We start from the raw sequence: 16,275 nt of genomic DNA, 5'->3' as shown, positions 1-16,275 counted from the left end.
TGTCTATATGTGCCCTGTGTAAATATTAATATAATATAATATAATATAATATAATATAATATAATATAATATAATATAATATAATATAATATAATATAATATAATATAATATAATATAATATAATATAATATAATATATATTAAATATAAATGAAAAATATATAATATATATAAATATAAATATATATATATTAAAATATATATATTTTACACAAATCGGTAAATATTTTCTTTTGGATAGAACTTTCATATGTTTGCTGTCATGTGTGTTCACCATCGTCACCCCTGTGGCAAGGATTAACACTCAACTGTCAACTTGTCATTATCATAGCTCAATGTAGCCCGGAGTGCCGCCCGTCCGACAACGCCAACCAACAAAACGAGTAAACCCAACACCCAACTGTATACAGTTTTGAAGTGCGCAATCACCGTAGCCGCGTTGTGATTGGTCAAGACAAATGGTGACGTTCTCTGTTAGTCGATGGAAGCAGGTTGTTGGTTGACTAGCACCCGCTAACGTTACCACTCGTCGAATATCCCATGTTGGCTAAGTTTAGCGTTAACAGCGGCTCCGTGTGTGCTGTGTGCACCGTACAACAGAGAGGACATTTAGGAAGAAGACCCTGACGTATTGTACACGGACGGCGAGAATGTCTTTCCCGGCCGGAGAGGGGTGAAAATGATGATATGGAGAATTGTGTCACTGTGGCTGTCTGTTTTTCTAGTGTTTGGGTAAGTTACTTTTTTTGTTCATTGGTGTTGTCATTTAATTGTTATCAATGAGTTAAAGTGAATCGTTTTCTCTAAGAAAAGCACACAGAGGCTAAATTACTGCTATTATTTTTAGCTAGTGCTAGTTAGCTAGCTCTGTGTTGTGATGTGGCACCTGGTTGAATGTACTTGTTAGCATAGTGGTCGCTTGTGTTGCTAACCGGCAACTCAAATCAAATCACTCTTAAATTAACGACTGAATTCAATTTTTACTTTTTATGTATTTGAAAAAAATATAGCCAAAGCAAGTAACGGAAAACTGCTGTGCCCGAACCTCATATCCATTAATGGCTGAAGTGACCCAGTTGTTCTCACTGAGCCAATGTTAGCCAGTGCAGCACAGATTTGGTTCATCTGCTCTTGACGGGATTAAAATGCTTTCACGTCAATGGCTGGAAAGATGGATGCCTCTGCTACTAAATCTGATTGGAGAGTAAAACAGCAGAGGGATTATGCAGGATGATGATGTTGGATAATAACAAGCTGATTGACTTTTGCCCTTCTGACAAGGAAAGGAAGGAAGGAAGGAAGGATGGAGACAAACGTCTAATTCGTTCCTGTTTCTTTTCTTGACAGTCAATCGAAGCTAGCTTTTGAAACAACAAATCAAACATTTTGGGAGTAAAATCAGCAGTGGCTTTCAGGTCATCCAGAAATAGGAAGGTTGGCGGTTCAATCCTCTCTCCCGCCAACCCGTCATTGTTGTTGTGTCCTTTGGCAAGGCACATCACCCACCTTGCCTCCAGTGTTAACCGCACTGATGTACAGATACGAATGCATGTTTGGTGGTGATTGGAGAGGCCGTAGATGCGGATTGGCATTCACGTTTTGGTCAGCCGACCCGAGAGCAGCTGTGCCTACAGATGTAGTTTACCACCACCAGTGTGTGAATGATGAATAATGGGGTCACTTCATTTGCGTAACTTTTTTATTCTCAGAATTTTACATCTCAAATGATTGTTTTTTTCCAATGTAGCCCTAATACACCGTCAGTTGATGGAGCGCATTTTTTTCTGTCACAGTACAACTCTCAATGTGCAATATTAATGACCTCTGACCTTACCAAAAATAAGCGTTGCAGACTGTCGGTGCATTTTTTTATTGAGTGCACCATGGGGCCGAAGAAAGTTGCGAGTGCCGGCAATATGATAAACAAATTCAGTGGTTTCACATTATTTCCTTGGGGGTAAAACGTTGTATTTTTCATTTTCGTGTGACCCTTTGGAACAAAAATGAAGGTACTACTCGACAGTAAATATGTACCTTGGCTCAAGTACACTGTTGTAGAGTCTTACCTACCAGAAGAGTGGAAGCTGTCAACGCTGCAGATGTTGTGGGTCCATTTTCACCCCACAAGGTGTCCTAATACTTTTATCCTTCAGACGTTGGCCTGGCCTACATTCAACAGCGCTGCAGTCGCTCTCAATTTTAGCGTGAAGCAAAAGCTTTGTACACAGAGCCCGTTTTGTCTTTAAGGTAAGAAGGCGCTCATTTGGACGTGATGCTACATTCAAATTTTATACTCTTTTTAACATAAAACCCCCACATTTTGGATCTACATGGGTTATATTGTGGTTATTTTTAATTTTTTTTAGTTGATATGCTTTTGTCAATCCGAGGTGTGTTCCAAGGACACGCTGATCGAGGACACGTTCACATGATCTTTGTACTTGGAGAGGACATTTGTCAATCTATTATTGGCTTCATATCAGGCAGCTTACGCTGCCATCTTGAGTGATGTCATCCATGAAAATGTCCACATGCATACACAATGTGATTAATGTGCTAAACACTTAACATGCATCAGGTCCAGTATCTTTTCCTGTACCCAGTTAATTATTAACGAACCCAGGCCCTAACAACACTTGAAGCTGCTTAGCTAATTAAATTGTGGCTGCTTGATTGTGTTGCTGGAAGACTGATAATATTTTCTTGAATGTGCATTGCCTTTTTCTTCAGTTATATTAAGGATTGTTTCATCTAAAATAGTTTTTTTTTCCTGTCTTAGTGTTTTCTCATGTCGTTTTAGTGTCAGCTTTCAAAAATAGATCCAAGTTAATTGTAAAAAGGTAATATCAAACATGCCTATTTTTTATTTTTAAACATTCCCTAGCCCTCCTCGGTTTATAAAGCAGATAAGATAAATTAGCCACGTGGGGTTACAGACCACCTGGACTTTCTCAATGTGTCACACACATAAAATGTTTACTGTCCTTCATTTATTCCTCCACCCCTTCCTTTTAAACCTTTTTCCAGATTGTAAACCAAACTCAAAACACCATAAGAAGCAACCTGTGAGCAGGACAGGTTTTCTCACAGGACTGCAAAAACAGCACAAAATTTGGGTAGCCCGCAACAAATAAAATTGCACTGCCACAAATAAATGAAAGTGTAGGGAATGCTGAAGTCATTTGGTTCAGAGATAATTGCTTGTTTGTCTGGCAGGTACCCGAGCTGCTATGTTGGTTGCACAGAAGCAGACCAGGAGGTCCAAAGCTCTGTATCTTCACAGGACGTCACTTTTGAGGAAGAGACAGGAGAACGTACACCTCCTTTGTACAAGGTAGACGTGTCACTACCTTGGAAGCAAACATGTCAACATAACATAAAACACTGTATAGTTATTATATGTAATGTTTACTGTCACAAGTGATGAGAGTGAGAGTGAAGTCTCTCTTGTCTTAAACTTTGAATCCTGAGGCGTATACTGTGCTGTTGTTAAATTCTAATCTCATGACATCTCTTCTACAACTAATCGCTTAAATACTGTGCCACTCCGTATAACAGTCTGACTCAGAACAGTGAACAGTGTCATCTTACAAAGAACACTAAATTGATCACACAGCAACTTAACACACAAAAGGTATATCTAAGAAATATACAAACAAGTGCCAATACAAGTTTAAAATGACTAAAAACAACTACTTTAAAGTTTTCCTATAATGTATTGTGTCTGAGCAAAGCACTCATTAGTGCTTGTCGGGTGCTGCAATAATGTCAGCCTCCCTCTGTGCTTCTCTGGTGGACAGACACAGCATTGCAGCATCATTCGTCTATCCATCCATTTTCTTTGTCGCTTCTTAAATGTTTAGCTCAGACACAATGCATTATGGGAAAACTTTTATTGAATTTAATCTGTGGCTTGTATTGGTACTTGTTAATACCTTTTAAGTGTTCAGTGTCTGTGTGATGAATTTAGTGTTGTTTGTAAGATGACACTGTGAGTTAGACTGTTATATTGAGTAATGACCTCCTGCTATTTTAGACCGCTTGTGTGACTTTTTGTCTATATATTTACTTTTATTTATTTATGCATTATTTTGTATCTTGAGGTAGATTGTACAGGTGTCTCAAATGAAGTGTGTGTTTCTGTCATAAGAAAACCTCTTATTTCCTTGTCAATAACGAGTGTGATGCCCTCAGGAGGATGGAAGTGTGGCTTTGCTCCTCCCTCCGTCCTTGTCTACAAATGAGCAGTCGCATACGGATGACCAAAAAGAGGACCAGACTACACAAGCAGTGGACAAAAAGGAGACAGTTTCAGAGGTGAATTACATTGTATATTGTACTTTGGCACCAGAAAATGTCTTTTATGCACACCGCCAGAAAATATTGTGCAGTTGGGTAAATGTAGCATACTACATAGAGCATATTTAGCTTGTTGCTTTTTGTACATACGTGTGCGTGCATGCTGAAAAAAATACAGAAAATGTGGGGTTCTGTTCGATTTGATACTTTAGTTCAGGGGTATCAAAAACTCAAAAACAGCTTTTGTGTTAATTTTTATAAATATTTCGACTTTCAGTACAAGTGATCACAAACCTTTGCAGTTTCATGTTCTTCATAAGATTTGTTATTGTCAACTTTCCAGTTAGTGTCCTCTTCCTGTCTTTCAGGCTTTTAATTTGGAGCCCACTGTAGATGCAGTATCAGAGGTCAACAATGGAATTTCACACCAAGAGATGGAACCTGAGCAAAGCACAAACCCTGACGTATCCACTGCTCAAGACCCCGAATCAGTCATCCTCATTACATCTTCTGATGCGGTCTCTGCGTCCACACCCGAGGAAAATGACAGCCCCGCCATTATTAATTCTGAAGACGACATTACACTCAGGCAAGCGTTCTTATTTTCGGTATCTGCCTAGTGATGTTTTTTTTTTTTTTTTTTAATGCGCAATGGCTGTGCTTACAGTGGGAAAATATAACATGCTCATATGTCATTTTAGTGTTTCAGACGATTCATCTGATGAAGCGCATCACAAGGTCCTTGACTCTGTCTTGCCTCCTGCTGTGTGTGAAGAAGAATCAAACCCCTATGATCATGAAAGGTTGGCTATAAGCAATATGCAATATCTCCTCCATGATTTAGCAGGCAGTGATTCTCAGATAATATGACTATATTTTATTTTGTAGGTTAGCATGCTCTCGATTCTAAAGTATATTCATGTATTTTTGTTCTTGCAGACTTCCTCCGGTAGTCCTGGAAAACCTGTCAAACGCTCACACGGCTGGTACCAAAACTCACACAGACCCTTCTGCGGGTTCCCAGGCAGGTCAGCATCTGGATGGGAACATGTCACACTCCCTGAAAGAGCAAGTAAGTCACTTGGCTTCCGTTCACCCCCCCCCCCTTCCCTCTTTACCACCAGAGGAGGTATCCTAGCACTGTTTTCTCCATATAGGCCCAGGGTGCTGTCGTCACCATGGAGACAGATCCCAGCGCAACCAGCAAAGACCCAGAGGAAATTCCGACATTTGATGAGTGGAAGCGAGAAGTGATGGAGAAAGAAAAAAGTATGTTTTTTTTTCCACAAATCATTAAACTTTTGCTCAGATATACACCTGATGTGATATCTGAACCCCCCCCATAGCTCAGTCTACACACACTTCTACGAACGGGGCTTCCAATGTAGTGAAGAAGGTCCAAAAAAACTTCAATAACTATGCTTCTGTGGAGTGTGGAGCCAAGATCCTTGGGGCTAACCCAGAAGCTAAGGTACGTGTGTGATGCTACAACTTCAAGAGTGTGTGACTGTGACCAACAACACAAAGTTTTTTCAGTTAATAATCAAAAATGGCGTATTTGAAAACAACCCTTCAGCTATTCTCATCGTTTTCTTGTTATCCTCTTGATTAGCAACTTGTATTAACATAAAAAAAGCATGCAGTGCCTCACCAACCATGAACCTCACAACACTACACTGTATTATTGATTCGTTTTTGTCCCATCCAGAGCACCTCAGCCATACTGAAGGAGAATATGGACCTGTACATGCTAAATCCCTGCAGTCATAAAATCTGGTATGCCAATATTTTTATATATTCCTCATTGAAAGCTCAATTGTCTTTTACAAATTCTCACCAATTTTTGCTGTTACGTTGTTGATCATTTTCAGGTTCATCATTGAGCTCTGTGAGCCCGTTCAGGTGAAGCAGTTGGACATTGCAAATTTTGAACTCTTTTCTTCCACACCCAAGGACTTTCTTGTCTCCATCAGTGACCGGTGAGCCCCAACATAATATTTGAATTGCACAAACGTAACCTTCGTTTATCACGGTTAATTGATTCTGGAACAGACCATGATGAGTAAATTTCCTATTTTTCTAGAGCCCTCTAGACATGGAATAACACCCCTATAGTCACTGTTTACACTTGTATGAACCAATATTGTAGATATAATCTGGGACAATAAGCTATTTAACACCATAAGACGTGTGTGTTGAAGTAAATTTATGGAGGACAGGAAGTGAGTGACATGGGGGGTGTTGAAAAAAACGGAGTACACCCGAGTTTATCACGGTTAATTGATTCTGGACTCGACCGTGATGAGTAAATTTCCACAAAATAGGATTTATTATTTATAAATCAAATGTATCCTTAGTCAGAAAACCTGGTTACAACCTTCTACATATGGATTTTAACATTAGAGCCCTCCAGACATGGAATAACACCCCTATAGTCACCTTTTATACTTGTATTACCCAATAAGACATGTGTATTGAAGTAAATGTGTGTAGTACAGGAAGTGAAGTGAAGAATACTACATAGGCATTTTTTGTTAATTTGGCTATTTTATACTTGAAAATTTTGTGTGAAAATTTACTTCTACAGGTACCCAACCAACAAATGGCTGAAGTTGGGAACCTTCCATGCCCGGGATGAACGCACCGTCCAGAGCTTTCCATTGGATGAACATCTTTATGCTAAATATGTCAAAGTAAGCCTAGTATTTGGACTTGTCACCATAGTACTCCTTCAGTTGATGTTAACAGAATATTAAGACGTCTGACTTATGCAGCTATAAAATTGTTTGGTGTTCAGTATAAAAAAAGTAAAAAACGTGTAACTTTTATTACTACATTGCTCCGACCACTGTACTTTAAAACCAGCATTCTCTCCTTGAAATTGTTTATAGTTCACCTTTTAATGTTTTCCTTTTTTCCCTCCATTTCTTTCTTGCTTCAGATGTTCACCAAATACATCAAGGTTAGCATGTGTTCCTTGTAGTATTGAAGGATTTTTCCTGGGTATTGAGTGAATACAACACAGCATGTGGGCTGATCAGTTTCAAATCTTAACTTTCTGTTCCTCATATATATGCTACTTACCATCTTAAATCAAATAACACAGCACTAACATAATACTGAGATGGTTACTCACTTCAAAACCCCTGCCCTTAGTCTCTGGTTCTTGGAGGTGACTAGGACAGATATCATAACAAGTTTCTTATGCAATAGTATTTCCCATTGCAGGTCGAACTGCTTTCTCACTTTGGATCGGAACATTTCTGTCCCCTCAGTCTCATTAGGTACGTAATATTAAGGCATCAGCACACGCACAAAATACAGGATTCAAGATCACTTTCAGATATTTTTTTCAACAAAAAAATATAACCAGGGGTGTCCACACTTTTTCCAGCAACGACCACATAGTGACAAATGAAAGGATCCGAGGGCCACTCTTCATATTTGAAACACATGTAGATATGCTAATCGGCTATCGATTTAAAAAGTCTATTATTAGTATGAACACCTTGGTGTTTTTTCTTCCCATTTTTTTTCAAATATGTAAATGGCAACTGCACATTTTTGGGAATTTTGCCCATCATTCACAATCCTTATGTGAAACGTAAACACATATTTCTTTCCCTTTTCTGTGCATTATAGCACGAGAAAACAAGTTAATTTCAGCTAGCTTACAAATGCTGACATTGGGATACAACTATTTTGACTCTAAAAAAAAAAATATATATATATTTTCATAATTATAACTTTATTCCTATAATATTTGGACTGCATAAGTTTTTCTCATTTTCCAAAAATTACAACTTTGTTGTTTTCTTAGTTTTTCATAATATTACAACTTAAAAAAACATTTTATTTTTCTTTAATACTTCAACTTTTGTTACTAAAATTACGTTATTTTGTATTAAGTACGAGTTTTTCCTGTTAATTACAACTTTTTTCTCTTAATATTTTGACTTTATTATTGTAAAATTACTGCAGGTTTTTCAATTATTGGTGCTATTGATTTTTTTGTTTGTTTTTCTTGGTAAATTATATTTTTACAATGTGCCAGGCAAATCAAAAAACAACCATTTTTTGGGGCCACAAATGGCCCTAGGACTGCCCTTTGGACACCCCTGAAGTACAGCGATGTACCTCAAGTGGCGTACGCCTTCATATATGCCTTGATACAAAATAGACATGCATTAAGGGAATTGTTTCTTTTCTGCAGAGTGTTTGGGACCAGCATGGTGGAAGAGTATGAAGAAATAGCTGAGCCTTCTGAAAGACCGGACGATCAGGATGATGACTTGGGTGCATATTCATATTTTTATTCATGTGGATTTCTGCTTGTTTGATGTAATGAAACGACTGTATGCAACAAGAGACTAATTACATCTATTTGTATTGTTACTATGTAGGGTTGTCAATAATACACTGTTGACAGTTTAGAGATGCGGTTGCAGCCATAAATCCTTATATTAATTGATTGTCCAGACATGCAACGGGTATCGCAAGACTAAATGTCCGTCTCTTCCATCTCCATTGTCACGCATGTACCGTAGCTTACCATTGGTTGAACAGGAGAATGTAAATAATAGCAATAGCTATCTAATTCATCATATATTATGTACAGGTGCAACATCAAATTAAAAGCACCATCTTACACCATCATAGCTTGGGGTTATCACACTCAGTAAGGTCATCGAATCTTACCTTTATGCATTCCCACAATGTATCAGCATTTGGCGTTAGATGGTGCTTTGAAGGACTGTCAAACAAAGGGGGAGCCAGTCGCTCACAACAAACTGATGAAGTGCATCATTACCTGGGTATCTAGATTGAAATGGAATCGTCAATCACAAGAGATTTACATCGCTATACTTATTTGCTTTTTTCAGATTATCCATCGGGATATGGACCTGGTGAAGTCAAATACTCCAAGAATCTCATTGGCTCAGCCAAGGGTAAGCAAAACAGTAATGTTACTTTATTATTGATAAATGCACAAGTATGACTGAATTGTTTTTGTCTCCTCCAGATGTCATTTTGAACATGGTCAATAATATTGCTGTGAATGTTCTCGGTGGCAATTCAGAGATGCAAGGTATGCCCCAAATTTTCTTTACAATGCAGCAACAGCATTCATATTTACAGAAAAGATGCCCGAGTCATCCTGATTGTCGCTTGACTGCACTCTGCATTCTACTTTCACAATATCGGTTCTCAAAATTGTGCATTAGTAAAGACTTGAAATGTTTATATTACTATGACTGCAGTATGCAGTGGTGTAGAACTGCATTGCAACATACTAAAACAACACCGATATTACTTACGGTGACCGTATTTTGACTTCCGAAAACCAGGAGACTGGCACACTAAGCATCAGAAGATTAACTGTGCATTTATTTTTTGCTGCTTCTTTGGATTTTTGCAGCTTTTCTGGCAGCACTAATTCAAAAGTCCTGTCCAGACGGCATTACGTCACATGCAGCTTAATGCCCTCAAGCTGGTCAGTTTAAAGGCTCAATGGAAAAACTAGACCGGGACATTTTCATTGTTTTATTAATTTAAAAAACAAAACAAACTAACCCAGGATGACCAAGACAGGATGTTAAAGCAGTCCTGCGAAAACAGGACTTTATAGTAATCCCTCATTTAGCTTTGCCAATTGGTCCCAGGCTCGATATTTTTGTTGTTAGAGCATATAATACCTGATTATCACATACTACAGTATTAATGAATGATCCGGGAAAAGGCCGAAATGATACTGTGTCAAAGCCCAGGGCAGTGATACTGATAAAATATAGAGTTTAACCATGTCCAGTATCAGCCCCCGTGGCTGTCCACTCAGAGCGCGCTGCTCTGGTATCGTGCCCGTGAAACAACCAATCAGAGAACAGCGCACGAGCGTGAACACACAGTTTACACTGTTTAGATATAATACATGTAATAAACTGAAAATTTTCTGGAAACAAAATGGTCTTTTGATTAAATACTACGTGATAATAAGCTCGTGATTAAATAGTATGTGATAATAAGATCATCACATGGTTTGTCTGGTATCAGCGTGCCAGTATCAGCCCGAGACCAAAGGTACTGACACTTGGGGGCATGATACCTGGCCTGATACCAGACAAACCATGTGATAACCGATAATTACAACCTTCTAAATAGGGGTTTTAACATTATTAGAGCTCTCTAATGTATTATATTTAAAAAAAAGGCAACATCTATTGGCTCACATTAGATTGATCTGGTATAAGTAATGATGTGTCGGTACAGTTGTATTTATTTGACATGGATTCACATCACTTGTGCGAATGATTGACGTTTCTCGTTTGTGTTTTTGCAGGAAACATTTCATCCCCGGATGGGAGTGTGGCTGAGCGTGATGTGAGCGAATCGACGACGGAAACTCCCGTCACGGACGCAACCACCGTGTGAGTAGCTGTCAGAAGTCTCATTCCGTCTGTCGCTCATTGTGCGCATGCTGTTTACTTAATCTGTGTTGACAAAGTAATGCTCTTCTCTGTCTCCAGTTTAGAGTTGGAAGAGGCAACAATGTCTCCAGATGTAGTTATCACTCAAACTGTTGCCCCCTCGTCGGCTTCAACTGCTGTCCCAGAGCTTCTTACAGCCAATATTAGCGAACAGATTGTCATTCCTTTAGAGCCAGAGGAAGAGGAATCTATCAGCTCCACGATCACCCTTTTGGATAAGGAGGACGAGTTCGACGAAGAGAGAGAGAAACTGGATGCGAATGAACCGCAAAATGTCTGCGCAGCTCTTGCTGTGTTTTCCTCTTGCTCATGCGCAGCCTCCCTCCAGGAGTACCTGCAGCGGCAATGTTTGGTTGCACTCTTCAAAAAAAGAAAATGCCAATCTATGGACGGAAAACAAACTGCTCCTGCCACCCAAACCCCCGCTTGGCCACCACCTCCGCTCCCATCCGCCTGCCCTGAACCCAAGCAGCATCACGGTGAGCTGAACGAGCCCCATGAAAAAGAACAAGCTCCCGCGACGGAGCCAGAAAGAGAAGCCAGCCTGTCAGAAGCTCCGCAGCCTCCAGAGAACACTGACGTAGAATCTCATTATGACTCCATGTCCAAGCCTCCTCTGCTGGAGCCCAGTCAAACCCCGAGCCCCCCTAAACCCAGTGCCACCGATTCATCTGCTGCCAGCTCCACTGTTGTTGAAACACCACCGATTTCTTCTGAGACGCTAAGCACGGAGGAGAGCCAGGACATTTTGGCTGCGGACAAGCATACGGAGGTTTCACTACCTCTCAGTAGCTCAGTCATCAGTCCCACAGTGGCTGATGAAAACGCAGCACCAGTCGAACTGAAGCCTGACATTGTGGTAAATGACTCCATCGCACACCCTGACGTGACAGGTGAGTCTCAGGCTGCCTCTCCCCTCGTAGAGCAGCAACCAGACCCAGAAGCCGTACCTGACAGTGACACCGCTCCCACTGAGCCTTCCCTAGCTCCCACACACACACTTGCAGAACTAGAGCCCCCTAGTGGTGCTGCAGAATCCAAAACTGAGGACCTCCTGGAAGATGTCGCCGCCCACGGTCTCCCGCCGTTACCCTCGCCGTCCCCCTCACCGTCTCTCTCGGACATCTATGCAGATCCTCCAAATGGCACAGAGCAGAATGGTAACCCGGTGCACGGCTCCAGCCAGAAAGAGTCTGTGTTCATGCGACTCAACAACCGCATCAAGGCTCTGGAGATGAATATGTCGCTCAGTGGACGCTATCTGGAGCAGCTCAGCCAGAGGTGTGTGTGTGTGTGTGTGTGAGTTAAAACTGTGAATTTTTTTTATGCTTTTCTTTTTTCAATACTTAGATATCGTAAGCAAATGGAGGAGATGCAAAAGGCTTTCAACAAAACCATAATTAAACTCCAGAACACCTCCAGAATTGCAGAGGAGCAGGTGAGCTGTACTTTCCATTGATTGCTCTCGGCCCACTCTGGGATTTCACGGCTGTGGGTGTATTCTAATTATGGATTATGCCACATACTACGTGCTTAATTGTCTGTCTCCTGCAGGACCTGCGTCAGACTGAGTCCATTCAGTTGCTGCAAGCCCAGCTGGAGAACATGACTCAGATGGTTCTCAACCTGTCTGTTAAAGTCAGCCAGCTGCAGAGCGAGGTACATAAAACCTCTTCGTCAGTTAAGATCATGTCCTAATAGAACCAGATTCATTTTACATGCAAAAGAAATAGGTCAAAACGAAAGATACCATTTATATTTGTCATCATGGTGAGATGTGTGCTGTGTCACAGGTGTCCGACAGGCAGAACTACCTGCTGGTCTGTCTGCTCCTGAGTCTGTGTTTCGCCCTGGCGCTGTTTGCCAACCGCTGCCGCATCTCCATTACACCTCCACATGCAGACCCAGAGCCACCCGCAGCAAAGAACTACACCTCCTGCTGTCCTGAAAGGTACAAAAATACAGTCATTACATTGGTGAATAACATGCAACTGAAGATAGCCTCCATTCATTAATAATAATGCTCATCATAGCTACCTTGCTGTCACTGATGTTAAAATCAAGTTTCTGCATGCAGTCTTTACCCTCAATTTCCTCATTAGGCATTTCACTTCCTGTGATGACTCTGGTTTGAAGAGGAGTGCATCCTACCCACTCATTAACTCATTCCAGGTGGTCCCCACCAAAGGTACAGATGCACTGGACGTTTGATACATTCCTTGTTTGCATTAAATGTAACTATATATTTATCGGCAGATCCAGAAAGTCTCCACCCCGAGGAGAGTCAAGCAAACAGAAAGGTAAATATTTAATATCCTCACATATAATATCTTATATGAAACAGAGTTGGGTATGTTCATTAAACAACCACCCACTAATAGTGTTATGTGGACAAGACATTACTACAATGACAAAATTGTTCAGTTTTTTTTCTGGACAGCATACTTCCTGGTGGCTATTGTGTCATCAATGCAACATTACTGACACCTAGTGACCAGTATAGAATAATACAGCTCACATTTTTGAATGGAATGTTTGTTCATTGAGACATTTGCATAATTTTGGCCAAAAATATGTCATATTTTGTTATATATGCATATTTTTTGCTAATAAAATGCCATAGTAGGGCGGTCAAGTGGTTAGCGCGCAGACCTCACAGCTAGGAGACCAGGGTTCAATTCCACCCTCGGCCATCTCTGTGTGGAGCTTGCATGTTCTCCCCGTGCATGCGTGGGTTTTCTCCGGGTACTCCGGTTTCCTCCCACATTCCAAAAACATGCTAGGTTAATTGGCAACTCCAAATTGTCCATAGGTATGAATGTGAGTGTGAATGGTTGTTTGTCTATACGTATGTGCCCTGTGATTGGCTGGCCACCAGTCCAGGGTGTACCCTGCCTCTTGCCCGAAGACAGCTGGGATAGGCGACCCTCGTGAGGGAAAAGCGGTAGAAAATGAATGAATGAATGAATGAAAATGCCATAGTTAAGCACAAAAGAGCAATATTTTATTTTGAAAAACCATGATAGAGCATAAAACATGATTGGAAACTTTTTTTTTTTTCCTCAACATCCAGAGTACATTTACTAGTGTATGGCTAAACTAAAATAAGTGCCTCTCTTGCCTCTCTCTCTCGTTGCCTCAACCAAGCAGAAGAGACGACGTAAGATGAAATCCATCGAGGAAGTGGAAACTCTGACATCCTGTCTTTCTGCTCCACTCTCATGCAATGGAGCCGCTCTATGCAACGGTGTGCCTGTCACAACAAACCCTGCAGCCATGACAAGAAGGCTGTTTCCACCCTGCTTCAGACATTCTCCATCAGAGGGCAGCTCGGAGACATCCTCCCACTCAGACGACCCGTCCTTCTGTGGAATCACCACAGCTTGCTCTCGGATCTGTGAAGGTCTGACTCCGCCTAAGACCCGAGCAGAGAAAAGGACATTAAGACGCAGGCGTCCGAAGCCCACCTGTGCAGTGGTGGACTTCCTTCAGGCCCCGCACAGTGAGAAAAGCAAAACATTCTCTATCTCCGCTACACAGGACATCATGAACAGGAAATCGGAGCAAAGCTCTGTGACATTTGGGCGAAATATCCCCATCTCAGGTCCTGTCTAACGTAAAGAATCTACATCAAGAAAGCAAGTTTGCACGTATGACTAGACTCTTTGAAAAACGGCACCAAGAATGATCAATCCCGTTGCAAGAATGTGTGACAATCCCATCACTTGTATTGTTTTTGTTGTTGTTGTTATTGCCATTGTAAGACATTTATATTTGTTGTGTGTCTTTCCAGCTTGCAATTAAAACGCCGCAATTGTTTGGATAAACTGTGACTGGCTCTTAAACATCTACAAACTCAACACAAGGAAGAACTTCATCCTGTTTGTAGGACTGAGTGGAACCTGTTAGGTAAGACACCATCATCCTAAAAACATTAGAAGTGCGGTTAAATAAAGGTTGATATTCTAGCCATTTATAGCATTTATCACCAACCTCACTCTTTTCTTTTCTATTACTGTTGGTCCAAAAATTATTATTTACTACAAATACTGCGATTGGCTGGCTGAAAAAATATTGATTGCATCATCCTAGTATTCATCTGATACTCATACTAGTTAATTAAAAGCAACAATATGTAATGATGATTACAGGATAAAACTGCACTACTATTGTGATTTTTGTTTTGCACATCATTTTTTTCCCAAAGCAAAAATTAATTTGAGTTTGTGTTTCATATAAAACACAGGATTTCAATACATTTGCAGTCTGATATTAAATTTATTCATGGGATGTCAGTTGTGATAAGCATTGGGAAAAAAATGGTGATAATTTCAATGCTTCTTCATTGCAGTGATATTCCAACAGGGGGCAGTGTTAGATCAGAGAACATGAATACGCAGCTTTTCTCAAATTTCTTCATGGTGTTCTAGCTGATGAGTCATCACAAGTACATATTAGAGGGGAAAAAATGAAATATTTTAAGATTTCATGGTGAGCAAAACACTGTCATAAACATCCAGCTGTGTCCATTCAGGTTTGTAATGTTTATTCCATTACAAACCTGAATGACATTTTTTTTTTTTAAACAGACTGTCTGCTGCTGTCATGCAAACTCAGCGGCTGTGGTGAATGCAAAAAAAATTAGGTTAAAACCTCTCTATTCATCTGACTAGATTGGGTAGCCAGGAGTCAGTCTGAGATAAGCGTGCCTGATGCTCTTTTCTCTCTTCATTTTGCTAACAGTTTCTAGGTTTCTCTTGCCTGGCCTGGTCCTAAAGATTATCTGTAAATGCAGGACTGAAATCCTCTTTCCCCCAGCACCCTGGTTTTATCCCAGGTTGGGAACTCAATATTTTCTTACTGCTATTGTGTTCATGTATGTTTTATATGTGGTAGACAGGTGAACGAATTACGTTCTGGTTTTTGCTGGTTTTTACTCCCAAGTATTATTTAAAATGGTCTTCTCACTTTAAAGGTACACAAAAATACAGTACTTAACGAGGAACTAATAACTAAGGCACATACATTTAGAGTAGTTACCAAGGAATTAAGGCACATGTATTTAGAGTAGTTACTGAAGAAGTAAGGTACATATATTTAGAATAGTTACCGAAGAAGTAAGGTACATACATTTAGAATAGTTACCGATAAAGAAAGGCACATACATTTAGAGTAGTTACTGAAAAACTAAGGCACATACATTTAGAGTAGTAACCGAAGAAGTGAGGCACATGTATTGAGAGTAGTTACTGAAAAACTAAGGCACATGCATTTGGAGTAGTTACCAAATAACTTAGGCATGTGCATTTAGAGTAGTTACCAGGTATTAAGGTACATGCATTGAGAGTAGTTACTGAGGAACTAAGGCACATGCATTTAGAGTAGTTACCAAATAACTCAGGCACATGCATTTAGAGTATTTGCTAGGAATGATGGTACATACATTGAGAGTAGTTACTGGGGAACTAAGGCACATGCATTTAGAGTAGTT

General features: G+C 40.2%; 1 protein-coding gene across 3 annotated transcripts; it reads left to right on the top strand.

The window, feature by feature from the left end:
* Nucleotides 1–453: 453 nt before the first annotated feature.
* On the top strand, nt 454–14,858 carry LOC131126294 (SUN domain-containing ossification factor). 3 transcript variants are annotated; one of them, XM_058068656.2, is made up of 24 exons: nt 454–732; nt 3,217–3,334; nt 4,195–4,317; nt 4,668–4,888; nt 5,001–5,102; nt 5,239–5,371; nt 5,457–5,568; nt 5,646–5,770; nt 6,008–6,075; nt 6,171–6,278; nt 6,887–6,992; nt 7,241–7,261; nt 7,528–7,583; nt 8,513–8,595; nt 9,183–9,248; nt 9,323–9,388; nt 10,637–10,724; nt 10,824–12,065; nt 12,135–12,222; nt 12,339–12,443; nt 12,578–12,735; nt 12,887–12,972; nt 13,041–13,084; nt 13,932–14,857. In XM_058068656.2, the coding sequence occupies exons 1-24, from the start codon at nt 680–682 to the stop codon at nt 14,397–14,399; spliced, it is 3,840 nt and encodes a 1,279-aa protein (XP_057924639.2). In that variant the 5' UTR covers nt 454–679; the 3' UTR covers nt 14,400–14,857. The 3 variants fall into 3 exon arrangements, with proteins under 3 accessions (XP_057924639.2, XP_057924640.2, XP_057924641.2); XM_058068657.2 differs by having other exon boundaries at nt 13,935–14,854; XM_058068658.2 differs by lacking the exon at nt 7,241–7,261 and having other exon boundaries at nt 13,932–14,858.
* The last annotated feature ends 1,417 nt before the right edge of the window (nt 14,859–16,275 follow it).

The sequence above is a fragment of the Doryrhamphus excisus genome, linkage group LG6 (assembly GCF_037039965.1).
Source record: "Doryrhamphus excisus strain RoL-2023G ecotype Guam linkage group LG6, RoL_Dexc_Guam_v1.1, whole genome shotgun sequence".
In the NCBI taxonomy this organism is placed as follows: Eukaryota; Metazoa; Chordata; class Actinopteri; order Syngnathiformes; family Syngnathidae; genus Doryrhamphus; species Doryrhamphus excisus.
Note: the sequence above shows the minus strand (reverse complement) of the source record. Positions and strands in the feature narration are given on the sequence as shown.